At 45.3% G+C, this 15730-nt stretch overlaps 1 protein-coding gene across 13 annotated transcripts in view; it reads right to left on the reverse strand.

Annotated features, from left to right (window-relative positions):
* Nucleotides 1-15730, reverse strand: part of CACNA1E (calcium voltage-gated channel subunit alpha1 E) — a 338709-nt gene that overhangs the window by 34997 nt on the left and 287982 nt on the right. For all 13 annotated transcript variants that reach the window (XM_025285523.3, XM_044942756.2, XM_044942759.2 and 10 more), the window contains 5 exons: nt 12816-12899; nt 11972-12097; nt 8323-8388; nt 2936-3027; nt 2230-2395 (listed from right to left, as the gene is read on the reverse strand). In XM_025285523.3, coding sequence (XP_025141308.2) covers nt 2230-2395; nt 2936-3027; nt 8323-8388; nt 11972-12097; nt 12816-12899 — 534 coding nt within the window. The remainder of the gene's footprint in view (nt 1-2229; nt 2396-2935; nt 3028-8322; nt 8389-11971; nt 12098-12815; nt 12900-15730) is intronic.

Raw genomic sequence — 15730 nt, forward strand, 5'->3', positions numbered from 1 at the left:
CATTTTCTTTACACTCCTTTCCAGACTCTATTATTAATGTTAGCAAAAACTATCTATTTGTATTGTTATTCCTTTACATTTGCATAGTCTTTTATAGCACTTTGTATATATTCAATGGCAACCCACTCCAGTACTCTTGCCTGGAAAATCCCATGGACTGAGAAGCCTGGTAGGCTGCAGTCCATGGGGTCGCTAAGAGTCGGACACGACTGAGCGACTTCACTTTCACTTTTCACTTTCATGCATTGGAGAAGGAAATGGCAACACACTCCAATGTTCTTGCCTGGAGAATCCCAGAGATGGGGGAGCCTGGTGGGCTGCCGTCTCTGGGGTCGCACAGAGTCGGACACGACTGAAGTGACTTAGCAGCAGCAGCAGCAGTATATATTCACACCTATCATACGTTTTAATGCGTGTTCTAACCTTTTCTGAGGCAGGTTTAATTACCATCAGCCCTTCAAGGACACAAACACTTCCTATACACATTTGTATTCTTTAGCTCCAAGCACACAGCCGGGTACATCCCAGCGCATCGGTAAATCTTTCCAGAGTGGTTGGTTTGTCTTGAGGAAGCTGTGTGACTTGCCCAAGGTCATGGAGTCAGTGTAGGACTGAGATTTGCAAGCCTATCATCTCATACTGAATATAGCCTCTTTAAAAATAACATTAATGTGAATTATGCAGTAGCCTCTAACTCAAAATTCTAAAAGTACTTTATAGTCTCTAATTAATTTTCCAGTTATATCTTTGGTTTCTTTTAAAATATTTATTATTAAACATTTAAATGATGGAAGATAAAATGGAGATGTCTGCATGGCCTTCTCGAAGCTCCCCTTCCCTCATGATGGGCACTAATACTCCTGTACGATGGTCACCTTTCAATCCTAGGTGACAGAGGGGCTGAATGGCTTCACCCCAGTGCCTAGCTCAATGTGAACCTTTTAATGGCCACTCAGTAAAATTTATATCATCACTCTAATTTATATCATCATTCTAAATTTCCTTGCAGTCATTTTCATTATAATTTCCTATTTATAAATAATGTTTTTTGTTCTTTTTTCATTAAAAAACGTTGCACATCCACACGTACCAGTTCACTGTACAGATAACAGTCTTATCACCAAGTACTTTTTCTTTCTATTTTACAGAAGCTACAAAAGGGAAGGTGCCTTGGCTAAAGCTAGAAAGCAACATGACCAATGTGGGCTCCCCACGTCTTCGATTAGTTCATCCCCTGCTACACCAACCTGCTTGACACCCTGACTAGTCTGTCTGTCGGCCACTTCACACATGGACATGTGCCAAGTCCCTTATGGGTCACTTGAAAGAGGTAGAAACGCCTGGACACCAGGCAAGTCACTTCGGGATGCCCAGCCATGAAGCTGGCCACTTTTAAATGGCAGTGCTTTAGTTTGAGACATTTTGTGTGCAGCTGGTGGCATTAGCAGGGGAGCTGAGCTGAGGGATGTCAGGGTGGCCAGACACACGGCACTAACCCTTTGAGTGACCTGGTAACACCTTGCCCCTCAGTCTATCACCACTTATCTGATGGTGCAGGGAAGAGATTTCTGGAAGCTGCTGTGCCAAGTCAGGCTTTCTCCCAAAAACAGAATTCAGAAGGCACCTGGGGCTTCTCACCATTTTCTAGATGGGTGTGCTTCATACATTACTCAATATTTACCAATGCTAGAGCAATCGTATCCTTTCATATCTATCAAGTTGGCCAAGTGCCATCAAACGTAGCAACCTACGAAAGAACCACACCTATTCCATTGTACATTGTCATTATCCTGCTTCGGTTAATGCTGTCCCCTTAGAGTTTCACGGTACGTTTTCTCAAAGGGTCCAAAGGTCTCCAAAAGAGAGATGAGATTCTCAGCCCCGCTTGTCAGATAAAACACCAGAGATACAGAAGAGAAAGATTTACTCTGGGTCACCACCAATTCAACCTGACATTTAATACTATGTTTGCTGAACCCCATCCACCCCCTCATCACCTCTCCTCACGCAGTCCTACCCTAGAAGGAGCAAAGACGTTTCTCAGCCAACAAAAGCCACCCACCCGGGTGTCTGACAAGCACCCTGGCCTCCAAGAGCTCTCTTGAGGAGGACCTATTTCTCAACACGGGCTAGAGCGTGTGACTGAATGTACACAGGAGGAAACCTCTCGTCTGTTTATCAGACAGGTGGGCTGGACCCCTCTTGAGCTGATAGCACATGGTTGCTCACCAGGAAGGAGCAGAAGAAGATGAAGGAGACGAAGTACACGTAGGCCAGGTCGGTGCCACAGCGCTCGCTCTCGCTCTGCCCCGACGGCGCAGTGGTGTCGGGCTCACAGCCCTTCTCCCCGAGACATGACAGCATTATCTCCTGCCAGGCCTCACCCGTGGCACTCCTGAACCCAAAGACAACTCGGTTAGTAGTAGCAGGTCTACACAGCCCATCCTCTCCTTGGCCATCTTCCCGGTTCCTGCATCCCTTCTTCCCTCCCTAGGTTCCTTTTTTGCCCAGTTAGCCTCTGTCTGTGCTCTCCATCCTGTGATGGAGAGTGCCAGGGAGGGCTCCTGGGGCTCTGCAACCTCACACACTGCTTTTCTGTCTTCTGTTGACAGTAGTAGAGAGGGCTGTGAGACTCCCAGACTCCATGTAAACCTGGCCATCTATGTTTCAGCCTTTTAATGGACTCTGTCCAAAGATTCCCCCTCTTTGAGCCCTAGAGGAGGTGCAGAAGTTGCCATTTGCATACGGAGTCAAAGATGCGGAGGAAACTTCCTGAAGTCAGCAGGGCGGTTTTCTGGAGGCCCCGCCACCATCCCACCCCCATCTATCCTCAGAGGAGCAGAGCAGGCAGACAAAGGGGAACAGGCAGAAAAGGTGGGTGACTGTCTCTCTCTCTCAGGAGCGCTCCAGCCGCTGCAGGGACGGATCCAGGTACCTGAAGAGCAGCATGAGGGACCCAAAGAAACTCCGGAAGTTGTTGTGCCGGTTGATGTGACTCTCCTCATCTAACTTTATGTTTCCAAAGACCTGGATGAAAAAAACAGCAGAAAGCCCTGAGCATCAGTGAGCAGTGGGACCTGCAGGGTCAGTGGCGTCATGGTAAAGAAGCCGTCTGCCAATGCAGGAGACGCAAGAGACGCGGGTTCGATCCCTGGGTCTGGAACATCCTGTGCAGGAAGAAATGGCAAACCCACTCCAATATTCTTGCCTGGGAAATCCCATGAACAGAGGAGCCTGGCAGGCTACAGTCCATGGGGTCGCAAAGAGTCCGACCCGACCGAGCACATACTGGCAGGGGCGGTAACTTCATCTACATGGCTCCTCCTGACGGCCTAACCCTGAAGCAGACAACTCAAAACCCAGGAAGGCTGGCAGACCCCACGTTCTTGGCCTGATACGTGTGAAGAGTTATATTCTCCTGGGAAGCAAAGAGGAGGAATGCTTGCAAGGACCATAGAAGGCAAGATCTCTGGAAGTCATTCTGCTTAGATGTCGTTCCTCCCACACCTAATTTGGGCTTTTAATTTCTATGATACCTATTCACCATGGCATTCAAGCTGTCTGTCAACAAGATTACCCCATGATAGGTGTGCAGGGAACGCGTTACCCACCTCTCTTCCTGTCTCAGCTGATAATGATGAGAGCATATGTATTTGCAGAAGATGTGGTTTATTCTTTATAAAAAAGAAATAGGCAGATGCTGCCCTGAAATTTACAAGCAGTGTAAGTCAGAGAGGGGCATCCCTATCTTCCTGGGATGTGCTCCCATCCAGAGAGTCACACCTTGGAAGTGTGATATGTCTATAACCGAGGCCCATCAGATGAAGAAAGTCTGGAAAACTTAATACTTGGAAAAGGAAAAAGAAAACAGGTTTGGGCAGATCTGGCTACAGAGTGAGTTTTCTAATCTGCCATTGCTCATTGGGCTTAGAATGTGGTTACTGTGTAAATTCATATGGAAATAAGAGGCACACACAAGACCTCTGGCCACAGAGAATAAGGATGAACTCCTAGACACAGTGCTGCCTGGAGCCAAGGTGTATCCCACATTTCTTTAGATGGGAAGTGAAGTAATGTGAAAGTTGCTCAGTTGTGTCTGACTCTTTGCGACCCCATGGACTATACAGTCCATGGAATTCTCCAGGCCAGAATACTGGAATGGGTAGCCCTTCCCTTCTCCAGGGGATCTTCCCAACCCAGGGATTGCAGGCAGATTCTTTACCAGCTGAGCCACAAGGAAAGCCCAAGAATACTGGAGTGTGTAGCCTATGCCTTCTCCAGAGGATCTTCCTGCTCCAGGAATCTAACTGGGGTCTCCTGCACTGCAGGCAGATTCTTTACCAACTGAGCTAGCTATCAGGGAAGCCCTCTCTAGATGGGAAGGGTATCCTTACACATGTACACATGATTCAGATCTATCTCCAGGTCTACTCTCGCAAGGCAATGTTTGTGCAACTGAAGGCTTACAGGTCACTTTTCCAGCCTTTTGGGATAATTTTCAGCCTGTATTTAACATGCTTCAGCTTATCTAATATGTGCTAAATGGAACACACTTTCCTCCTAACAGTGTCTGGAATGTGCGATTGAGGAACAGTCTCTGCTATTTTGCTCAAATAACTCCCAATGACACCTGCTTGGGGAATTTGTTCTCATCGCTGATTTTCAAAACCTAAATACTACTTCTCTCTCAGGGAGAATGGAGGTGGCAAGCTAGGTGGCACTGGGGAAGGAGGGAAGGGAGATAAGAAGCCTGAGGGCTCCCAATCAGACAAATAGTAGCACTGAAAAAAAATCCCAAACAATCAAACCTAGTTCTGGACGCCCCAGGAGGAAACTGTCACATATCCTTGCCCATGTTCATGTCTCCTTCTGTCTTTCTTTTCATCCTCTTAAAATCCACGACTTATCCCTGATTTTCACACACACAACTTGGTGTTTTTTCTCCCTATGACTCTCCTGAAGACTTCATTAGTTGTCCTCGCTACGATTTTCTCAAACACCTTACCAATCATGAACTGGCCAGAGGGCACACTGTTGTTTTATAAAAGTTATGTGTGTAATAGTCAAGGAGCTATTGTTAAGCTGAAAGTGCATATTTATTACAAAGGTGGCCTTTAAACTTTTTCACCTTTTTTTAAAGCTTGTCACTTAGTCCTTGTCATTAACCCAAATCTCCTATATCATAAGGAAAGGCTACGGAAGAGAAAGAAGGTTTGCTGAGACCCATCTGAACACTTAATAAAATTATAGGCTTAACTCTTGTTTTCACTTGGGATTGGGGTTTCCCAGGTGGCACAGTGGTAAAGAATCCACCTGGCAATGCAGGAGATACAGGAGACAAGGTTTCAATCCCTGCATCAGGAAGATCCCCTGGAGTAGGAAATGGAAACTCGCCCCAGTATTTTTGCCTGGAAAATTTCATGAATGGAGAAGCCTAATGGGCTACAGTCCATGGGGTCGCAAACAGTCAACCATGCCTGAGCAACTGAGCACATACATACAGAATTTTAGAACTAGAAGGGATCCATAAAGCTATCTACCCAACTCCTCTGCTGCACTGGTGATGATGTTAAGTCCAAGAGAGGGTCAGTGATCTAAGTTTGCACAGCTGGTCAGTGGTGGAGCCGAGGTCTGAAAGCCACACCTCCTAACTGCTAGCAGCCCCAGGGTTCTTTCCCAAACCCAGCAACTTACTCCTTTTTACCCTCAGATTTGTCTGCAAAGCTCTCTTCTTCCAAGAAGCCCTTGAGAATTCAGAATAACAATACTTCTCAAAGATACATCCTGTTGCTATCTCTGTCTTTCCAATGCTTCTCTACTCTCCTTTTGCTTTTCTGTTGGTATGGATCCCCCTGCTTTGTTACGGCTATATGAGAAACAACCTTTCTAGTAACAAGCTAGGTGTCTGCTTTTTTTTTTTTTTTAGAAGTCTTCTTTATTTATGGTGTGGGGTCTCTATCAAGGGCCATGATGAAGACAGCCAGCTCAAGGTACATCAAAATGGGGATGCCATTCCTGTCTCGGTAGAATGGGAACAGTGTTTTTATTTTTTGGAAATAAGTCTACGGGCAATAAATTATTACACATTATGGCTACTGTAAATATCACAATGTCACAACTGAAGAACTTTCCACCTACCACTGAAGAGTCAAAGAAATACTTGTGTTTCCTTGTTGGTGGGAGGAGAGACAGCACAGAGAAGGTGCAGACATGGGCTGTGGAGCAGACAGAGCTGAGATTTAAACTCAGCTCTCCCACTTACTAAGATCTGGAGTGTGTTACAAGTTACTTACCACGCTAAGCAACAATGGAAACAGTGAGATCCACCTGTAAACATTTTCACATCATTCCTGAATACATTAGTTATGTATTTTGTATGTCCTGTATTTATGTGTTTGTGTATAATATATACATTTTAGAAGGGAGAGAGAGAGAGGAAGAAAGAGAGGAAGGGAGAGGCAGGAGTAGGTAAGAGCACACATTTAGCACAGTGTCTAAAACACTTAGGAATTCAAGTGATAGCAAATGGTATTCATCATTATCAGTAGTATCACTAACAGGTTATTAGAGATGGTGTTATTCTAGTTTATTTTGCTTGAAGATGAAAAGGGATAAGAACTATTTTGAAAGTGTTAGTTGCTCAGTCCTGTCCAACTCTTTGCAGCTCCATGGACTGGGGGGCCTCCAGGCTCCTCTATCCATGGAATCCTCCAGGCAGGAATACCAGAGTGGGTTGCCATTCCCTTCTCCAGGGGATCTTCCCCCTTAAGTGTGGAAAAAAAAAAAAAAAAAAAAAAACCAACAACCTAATTTAATTAAGTTTCATTTGGCTATTCAAGTACATTTAAATTCTAGAATCAAATGCTTCAGAGTTAGAAAGGACTTAAGAGAAGTTAGCAAGACAAGCTTCAGCTGGGATTCAGCTTGCAACACACCCCTGACATCATCATTAAAGCTCTACTGAAATATCCTTTGTGAAGAACTCATTACTTTTCAACCAAGTCTCACATTTTCTGACACCTGACATTCTATTGTATTTTTGGAGAACAAAACTCTCCAGTAATGGGATTAAAAGATGAACAAAATTAGGAAGTGCAGGCAAGAGAGAGGAGCAAAAAGACAACATTTCAGATAAGCTTTAGAAAGGGCTGCCGACATGGCAAGTCTGGGGGATGTGAGCAGTGGCTCCGGGTGGCAGCCACCACTGAGAAGGCAGCTGGCCATCCAAAGGCAGCCAGACTGCCTGACTGCAGGAGATGGCCACATGGCTGAGGTCTTACACCAGGGTGTAGCCTCCATATCTCCAAGTCAGAAAGTCGGCCTCTCGGAGCCCAGCAGAGCCTGTGTACCCAACCAGACAGGTGCTGGGATGTGCGGCAGGGTGTTTATGGTAGGTGTTCACCCACCACAAATGACCACTGCCTTTTGAAAGATCTTTTGGTCCCTTCTGCTCAGTGGGCCTCTGGCTACCTGCATGAGTACCCAGGGTGGGAACCTCATCCACGTCTCAATCTTGAAACCAGAAAGGATGTGCTAACCCAGAAGAATCATCTGGCAGGCTGCATGGTCCTTTGAGAGGTATCAGCTGGAATGTGGCCCATGGGTTTCCCAAGGACTGGGCTCACTGCCAGCAATTCTGAGTTGCTCCCAATCTCAGCTGTTTGGGGTGTAACTCACATACATTTTGTGTCTGTGTCTATAAGAGAGCAACCACCAAATCTTCTAGGTCTGGCTCAAATATGGGAGGCTCCTGAGATATGGACGATCAGGAGTCTCACCCTTTCCTTAGTTTCAGGGGGCACCCTCTGGCCAAGAACAACGGCATTATCTTCAGTGGAGTCCAACTGCTTGTGAGGAAGCACCAGGACCCGACAACCACAGACGAAGCCCCTGTATCAGACCACTCTGATCACCTGGGCAACCTGAATGGGGAACTGCACGTGTGACTTCCCAAGGTCATACTGCAACAAGATATTAAAGTGAGCCTCTGGGTAAAAGGCTTCCCTGGTGGCTTAGTGGTAAAGAAAGTGCCTGCAATGAAGGAGATCCAGGTTCAACCCCTGGGTCGGGAAGATCCCCTGAAGAAGGAAATGGCAACCTACTCCAGTATTCTTGCCTGGAGAATCTCGTGGACAGAGCAGCCTGGAGGGCTACAGTCCATGGGGTTGCAAAGAGTCGGACACGACTGAGCTACTAACACTTCAACCTCTGGGTAAGAAGGGATTCTTTAAAGCACCTTGAATCCTGCAGGCTCAGGCTGGAAAGTCAGAGACAACATGGGCAACAGCTGTCCCCCATCAGGTTCCCAAGGCACCCACTCACCTGCATCCCAATGATGGCGTAGATGAAGAAAAGCATGGCGATCAGAAGGCAGACATAGGGAAGGGCCTGGAAGGAAGCAGAGACACGACCATGAATTTAAAGGCAGGCAGCTCCAGGGTCAACAAACTGCACCCTAGGCAGTGCAAGTCTCAGTCTCGCCCCGATACTGACTTAAACACAGGGCAGCGGCTGTCTGATCCCCTGGAATGTTCTATTTTGGAGTTCTGTGTTTTTGCAGATGTCCACATTGTCTGATAGGTATGCAAGCTGTTGGCCCCAGAGAGGTTTGTAATTTCCTTCCCCACCAAGAATATTCTCAGACCCAGAAAAGTGTGTGGCCGGGTCTCTGAGGGAGAGCTGGGAAAAATTCCTGGGTCTGGGCTTCATCCCACTCTGTATGCAGAATGTTAATAACCTGGGCGATTATGATGCCAATTACACAGCAGGCATTCAGCTTTGACTCCCAAATCCCCGTATTACCCTTCCCACTCCTTCACTCAACACGAAGCTCCTAATGGAGCATCTGGAAGCAGAATGAATCGGCTGGGGTCTCAGTCATTGTCAGTTCCTAGAAGGCGCCTTCAAGCTCTGATGAAACATCTTTTTCCAATGTTTAAGCCTGCTGACCTTTCAGTCTGTTTTGTGCAAAATTCCCAAAAGCCTTTCAAAGTGTGAGTGACCACAAAACCCTGCTGGGAAGCTACGTGGCACAAGTTTCCATCTTGTGCAAGCTACCTGCCCCTCAGGGAGGACAACACTTGAAAGGTGGAGGTGAAGTGGTGAGTGGAGGAAAAGGCAGGCAGGGAGCTACCCCTGGTGGCTAGGGGAGGGTGAAGACATAGGGCAGTTTGGTTTGATGGTCAGGGTGGGCACTACAATTCTGGGGGATCTTGGTGCTGACAATGGAAGCCCCTTGTTTTCACCACCCAGGAAGCCTCCCTGGCAGTTCATGCAACTCCGAGTCTTCATTCTCTCAAGAGTGTACAGCACAACTCCCAGGAGGGCAATTGAAGGCTTTCAGACTGCACGAGCCAGGCAGAGCTTCTCAATGGTGCTAACTAAATGAAGAGTCCTAGGAGACTTTTCACAATTTGAATAAAGAATAAACATGAAAATGAAATTGAGAGTTGGTGGGAGAACCCCTTCTCCAATGGAGTGCTGATTCTCAAGGTCTGTGAGGAATGGCTACATTCCCCAGGGGCATGTGAAGACACCTTCTGCTGAAAGGAGAGAGCAGGGAGGCAGGTTTCTGCCCTCTTCCCATCACCTTCTATGTCATGCTTCCTGCCTTTACTCTGCCTTCCCCATCCCATCATCTCTAGTCCCTGGTACCTCTTTCCCATCCTGATCTCCCTTCTTGTCATGGCATACATTCCAAGACAAAATAAGGAAAAGAGGGGCTTCCTTGGTGATCCAGTGGTTAAGACTCCACGCTCCCAATGCAGGGGCGTGGTTTTGATGCCTGGTCAGGGAACTAAGATCCCACATGTGGAGTGGCACAGCCAAAAATTTTGTTTTCAAAAAGCATTGTAAAACACCTGGAGAAAGAAAAGACAGGACACATTCACAGAACAAAGAATAACAACATACTTCCGGTCAGAAAATATGCAAACCGGAAGAGTGTCATCGTTAAATTATGAAAGAAAAAAAAATAAGGGAGAGAGAGAAGCACTGAGTAGGAGTCAGTGGCGGACAATGAGGTGATGCTCAGGGTGAGGGAGGGGGAGTCAGAGACAGGGGCAATGCTGTCTACACTCTGTGACTCTCTGCTGTGTGTGTGCAGAGGCAGCCTTTGTTAAACCAATTTCAAGAAAACAACTTCTACACTGTGTCCCAGAGCGGCTCCAAAAAGCCAATGCCCATCCATCACAATGTCACCTGGAGACAGATACAACTGCCTCCACTCTTCTCTATTCACTGGAATAAGCCAACCATTTGGCCATCAGTTTATGACACGCTTTTCAGTGCCCTCAATAGTATACACTTTCACAGAGAATTGGTGATTGCGAGACTATGACAGGCTGACACATATTTCTTAAGAGACTAACAGCTGTAACTTGTTGGGCAGGCCTCTACAAAGAGGTTTTAAGAGCATCTTGTGTTTCAAATTCTAAATCCAGCTCCATTCAAGACTCAAATGGTTAAATTCTTGCTAAGGGTTTTGATTTCTCCTCTGTCATTCAGTTTTGGAGAAACAGGTTTCACTGAGGTGAGGCCTCTGTGGGAATTATCACACCAAACCATTATGATGAATACAATAAAGATGTCAAGGTTGCTCGTGGGAACCTGAACATCCTTACAACTGGTCTCACATTTCAGATGCACAGGAACTGGATGGAGAAGTAATTCAGTCATGACGGTGTGGGGTGAAGTTCCTTTCAAATAATGAGAAACCATGAATTCATTGACAAGATCTCTTCAGTTCAGTTTGGAATTAAAATGTGCAAATAACTGGACTCCCTAGTGGTCCAGTGGTTAAAAATCCACTTACCAACACAGGGGACATGGGTTCGAGCCCTGGTCTAGGAAGATTCCACATGCCTTGGAGCAACCGAGCCTGCGCACCAGAATTACTAAGCCTGAGCTCCAGAGCCTGAGAGCAGAAATTACTGAAGCCCATGTGTCTAGAGCCTGTGCTCGGCAACAAGAGAAGCCACTGCAATGAGAAGCCCAGGCACCGCAATGAAGAGTAGCCCCTTCTCTCCGCAACCACAGAAAGCCCACATGCAGCAATGAAGACCCAGTGCAGCCAAACATCAAATAATAAAATTAAAATGTACAAATAATTAAAGAAGGCAATTATTGAATTCATGATTTTTCATCTTTGAATCAATTTCATCCGATTTTAAAAATACATTTTTTGAAAAACTCTATTTTATGAAGAAAATAGTACGTTTTTGAACAGCATCAACACTCCCCAAACTTCAAAAACTATATTTGCTACAGCATGCAAATATTTAAATATGGAAAATTTCTTTTACTGAAAGTCTCTGCCATTTACATGGGTCTCAGGTTTCAATTTTTAACTTGTTTATTACACATACACCTCTGTACAACTCCATGAGGTCATTCAACAGATGCTCACCACATTAACCTTGCCCAGATGTCCTGTTCATTTGCAGGACGCAGAGGTGGCCATTAGCATGCCATTATTCAGTGGTTCAGGAATTACATACTAATGATGACATATGTGGGAATGGTATGAATCATCTTGTTACAAAACACAATTCAAGGAGTCCTTTGAAAAACTGTTGGGTGAAATAAAGCCACGGATGAACCTCTGAAAATGCAGAGGGTATGTGACTACAGATGGCTGGCTCTGCCCATGGATAGAATTGCTCCGGGCGTTCTGGAATACTTGGGAGGGAACACACCTCATAAGACAAGCCCCCTGCCTCAGCGAACAGAGACAGAGTTTCAAAGTTGGGATGCTTTCTAGAATGAGATCCTAACCAATCAGTCATAAGCTAACCACCTCCTGGCTCAGTTGTACTGTAGCTGAGGACTGCTGTGTTCATCTGATGCTTCTGACAAATACCCATTCCCAGAGGCGAGGGGACCTGCGGAATAATGCTGTGCTGCCCAGTGTTCTGTCTGATGTGACAGGAGCCCCTCAACCCTCAGAGGAGGAGCTGGTAAGGCCTTTTACCTTAAAGGACTGCACGAAGGTCCACAGTAAAATGCGGATGGTGTAGCCCTGACGCAGCAGCTTGATGAGGCGGGCCGCTCGGAAGAGCTTCAGAAAGCTCATGTTGAAGCCACTAGTGTTCACCAGCTGGTGGACCAGAAGGAAACATATCATTAGTGACATTCGGGTCATTTAGGAAAGTTAAGCACTGGCATTTGTGCATTTATCCCTCATTCAGATCATTAAATAGAACACGAATGGTGTCTTTCATTTTTAACCCTGTCTCCAGCTGGCGGGCCAGAGAGGACCATCTCTCCAAGCCTCCCCAGGCCCACCCTCTGTTCCCAGGCAGGAAGGTATAGAAGTTCCCCAGATGGCTGCCCGGAACACAGTTGGCAAAACTGGCCTCCCCAGTCTTCTCTGAGTGGTCCTGACTCTGCACGTGGGTGTCAGACAGCAGACCTCATAATCCCTCTAGAACATGCTGGTTTTGTGATGAGCTCTCCAAGTTTTGTTTGGGATGAAGCATCTCAGGGAACCACTTCAGATCTAACAACTTTGAGGGCAAAGATCCTGTGCCTAGATTCTTGGTATCTCCTGAAGAATCTAGCAGAACACTGTGACATGGCCTCTCCTGGGCCCTCTATCCCACTCACCTATTTGAGTCATACAAATGGGACCACACCTTCCATGAGATCGAGTGCCATCCAATGGTCCCATTTTCTGGGAAAAGCTCAGGACTGAGGAAGTGAATAGGGGGCTGCACATTGGGTTTGAGGAGTTAAGAATGGACTGAATGTGCCAAGGATTGTTTTAATGCTACTCCAGGGCCAAGCTTAAAGAGAAAGATCAAAGAGCTATTTACCTTGCTGTCCGTCAGAATAATTTCTGTGATACTGCCAATCACAGTGATGAAGTCAAAGATATTCCAGGTGTCTCGGAAATAGTTCTGCCAAATGAATTCAGCCATGAGCATTGGGGGTTGGGGGGGGAGGAAAAGAAAACAAGGGGGAAAAATGAAGAAAATATATCTTTCATGATATAACTCTTTCACTTGGAATTAAAGCTTTTCAATTCCAAGACAAGTTCATTTTAACTTTGGCTTTAGTTTCCTATTTCTAACCAAAAATGCAGTTTCTCCTTCACTAATTTGAGAATTTCTCATTTGGGAAGCAGTTTCATCACTATTTGAAGACCTTGCTTTTTGAAGCTGTCACTAAAAAGCTATATAAAGAACACATAAGATTTTTTAATGTAATACTACATAAAAATATGCAAGAAAGTGTTTTGTAGCCTAGAACATGTTGACCTCCAAGAAAAGAAAGATCATCATTGTTACCTACAAGACAATAAAATGATTTACAGTATTAGTCTAAGGTTTTCTATAACTACAATTTTTAAATTATTTAAATAGTATCATGGGACCCTATAAATACACCATTCTGATTTTCAACTAACAATAAAAGTCAGAGATGTCCTAAGTGCCTAAGGATCAAAGATGTGCCAAAAATCTCTTCCTAACTTCATTGAACATTTTCAAACCAACTTCTGATTGGCAATAGGATGAACGAAATCATCTTTCCCATCTTTCTCGGCTCTGTTACACCTTTCGAGGAGGTGTGAATAAATAAAATATAAGGAAGCAGTAATGAGATGAGAAGGTTAAAGGAGATGAAGGAGTAAAGGACCTGGAAAATGCACCAACCAGAAAACATTCAGCTCTGCAACGTTAGAGCAAAGTGGGCTCTGCTCTCATCTCCAGGGCTCAGGTGAACACAGACCTTGAACTATATTCCTTAAAAGAAAGAGAATACCTGGGTCTCCAAAACATTACCCACTTACCCGTGGGTGACAGCGCCTGTAAGTGACCCTTGAGACTGTGCAACTATACCTTCTCCCACCCCCACAGCTGGCATTCAAGAATCCTTAGTATACATGCCAGATTCTGTGCCAGACCCTTCCTCAGCATTCTTTCAGTTCATTTATTCCTCCCATGGATGCTCTAAGTAGGTAGTGATAAATACTTCACAAATTACTGAGTGGTAGGGCTGGCATGAAGAGTGGGGAGGGAGATGTGATAGAGAGAAATGATATGGGGAGAGAGAAGGTAGATTTACGAGCACCTACTCAGGACCAGACGTCTTAGGTATATTCCCCGACTGGACACACACACAGGATCTACGGCTGTTCATGGCAGTTCTTGTTATCCTCCTTTAATGCACGAGAAAACTGAGGCTTGGAAAGGTCTGTCTGATTCAAAAGTCACAGGCACCTGCCAGGCATGTAGATAAACCAGACATCCAGCCTCACAAACTCACCTGTTAAGGGTGCCTACTCCTTCAGGACTGGGGCCAAGTTGAGTCTCTGAGTTCCTGACATCTCAGGGCTCTCCTATTTCCAACCTGGGGTGAGCTTCCTAATTCTTAGATGTGAGTGAGCAATAGTTGCTCAGTCATGTCCGATTCTTTGCAACCCCAAGGACTGTAGCCTGCCAGGCTCCTCTGGCCATGGAATTCTCCAGGTAAGAATACTGGAGTGGGTTGCCATTTCCTTCTTTAGTGGATCTTCCCAACCCAGGGATTGAACATGGGTCTCCTGTGTTGCATTCTTAGATAGTCTCCATATATGAGCTAGAATACAAATCTAAATCTCGGGGAACAGAGCACTGGATTCCAGTAGAGGAGGCTTGACAATACAGCATGGTAAAGCGCAGAGGCGTATAGTAATTCAGACTAGGAGATTATGGAGGACAAAGTGTGGGCTTCTGAAGCCAGATAGACCAGGATCTGATCACAGGCTCTGCCTTTTAGTAAACTTATGCAAAGTACTGAATCTTGTTGAGCCCCAGCTCATCCATATAAGAAGAAAACCATAATGCCCAATCTAATAAAATCGAGTTCTCATGAAGGTAAAATGAATAATATGTAAAGCTTTTTTCCCTGGTGGCTCAGATGGTAAAGAATCTGCTTGCGATGCAGGAGACCTGAGTTCAATCCCTGGGTCAGGAAGATCCTCTGAAGAAGGGAATGGCTATCTACTCTAGTTTTCTTGCTTGGAGAATCCCATGGACGGAGGAGCCTGATGGGCTACGGTCCATGGGGTCACAAAGAGTCAAATATGACTGAGCAACTAAGACTTACTTTCACTTTTCTTTTTCCAGACAACCAATGTATTTTAATTCTCTCCCTTTCTTTCTTCTTCCTTCCTTTTTTATTCCCATTCCACTATCCAATTCTACTGCCTTTTAGTTTGTAACTTTCGAAAAGCAACATAATTTTTCTGAACTTCAATTTCCTCATTTAAAATAAAAACAACAATAAGGATAGTTTCTGCCATGTCTATTTCAGAGTCATTGCGAAGATCTGACAAAACAGTATATATTAGGGAATTCTGAAAACCCACAGTACCATATCAATGAAAAGACTTATCTGGGGCTAGTGGTGCCTTTTATAGTGTTCAGAATGCTTCTAGACCTTGAATGAAAATATGAGGGTGAGGGTGGGAAGGAGGCAGGCAGGCTTTGGGGCTGAATCACCTAGTTAAGCTTATAAGTAGGTATTCAGTATTCCCTATAATTTGACACATAATTGGGGGCTTAAGCAGAGACAGTATCAATCCAACATGCAAGTAATCAAGATGCGGAGGAAAACTTTTCCTGTTGTTGTATAAGCTTCCCCCGCCCCTTGCTCCCACTGCCCAGGGCTAGACTGTATTATAAAGGCATCTTTGTGGCTGGTAGTTTACTTTTTTTATTTCTCTAAGACTCAAAACGGAGTCCAA

Source organism: Bubalus bubalis, chromosome 5 (assembly GCF_019923935.1).
Source record: "Bubalus bubalis isolate 160015118507 breed Murrah chromosome 5, NDDB_SH_1, whole genome shotgun sequence".
Lineage (NCBI taxonomy): Eukaryota > Metazoa > Chordata > Mammalia > Artiodactyla > Bovidae > Bubalus > Bubalus bubalis.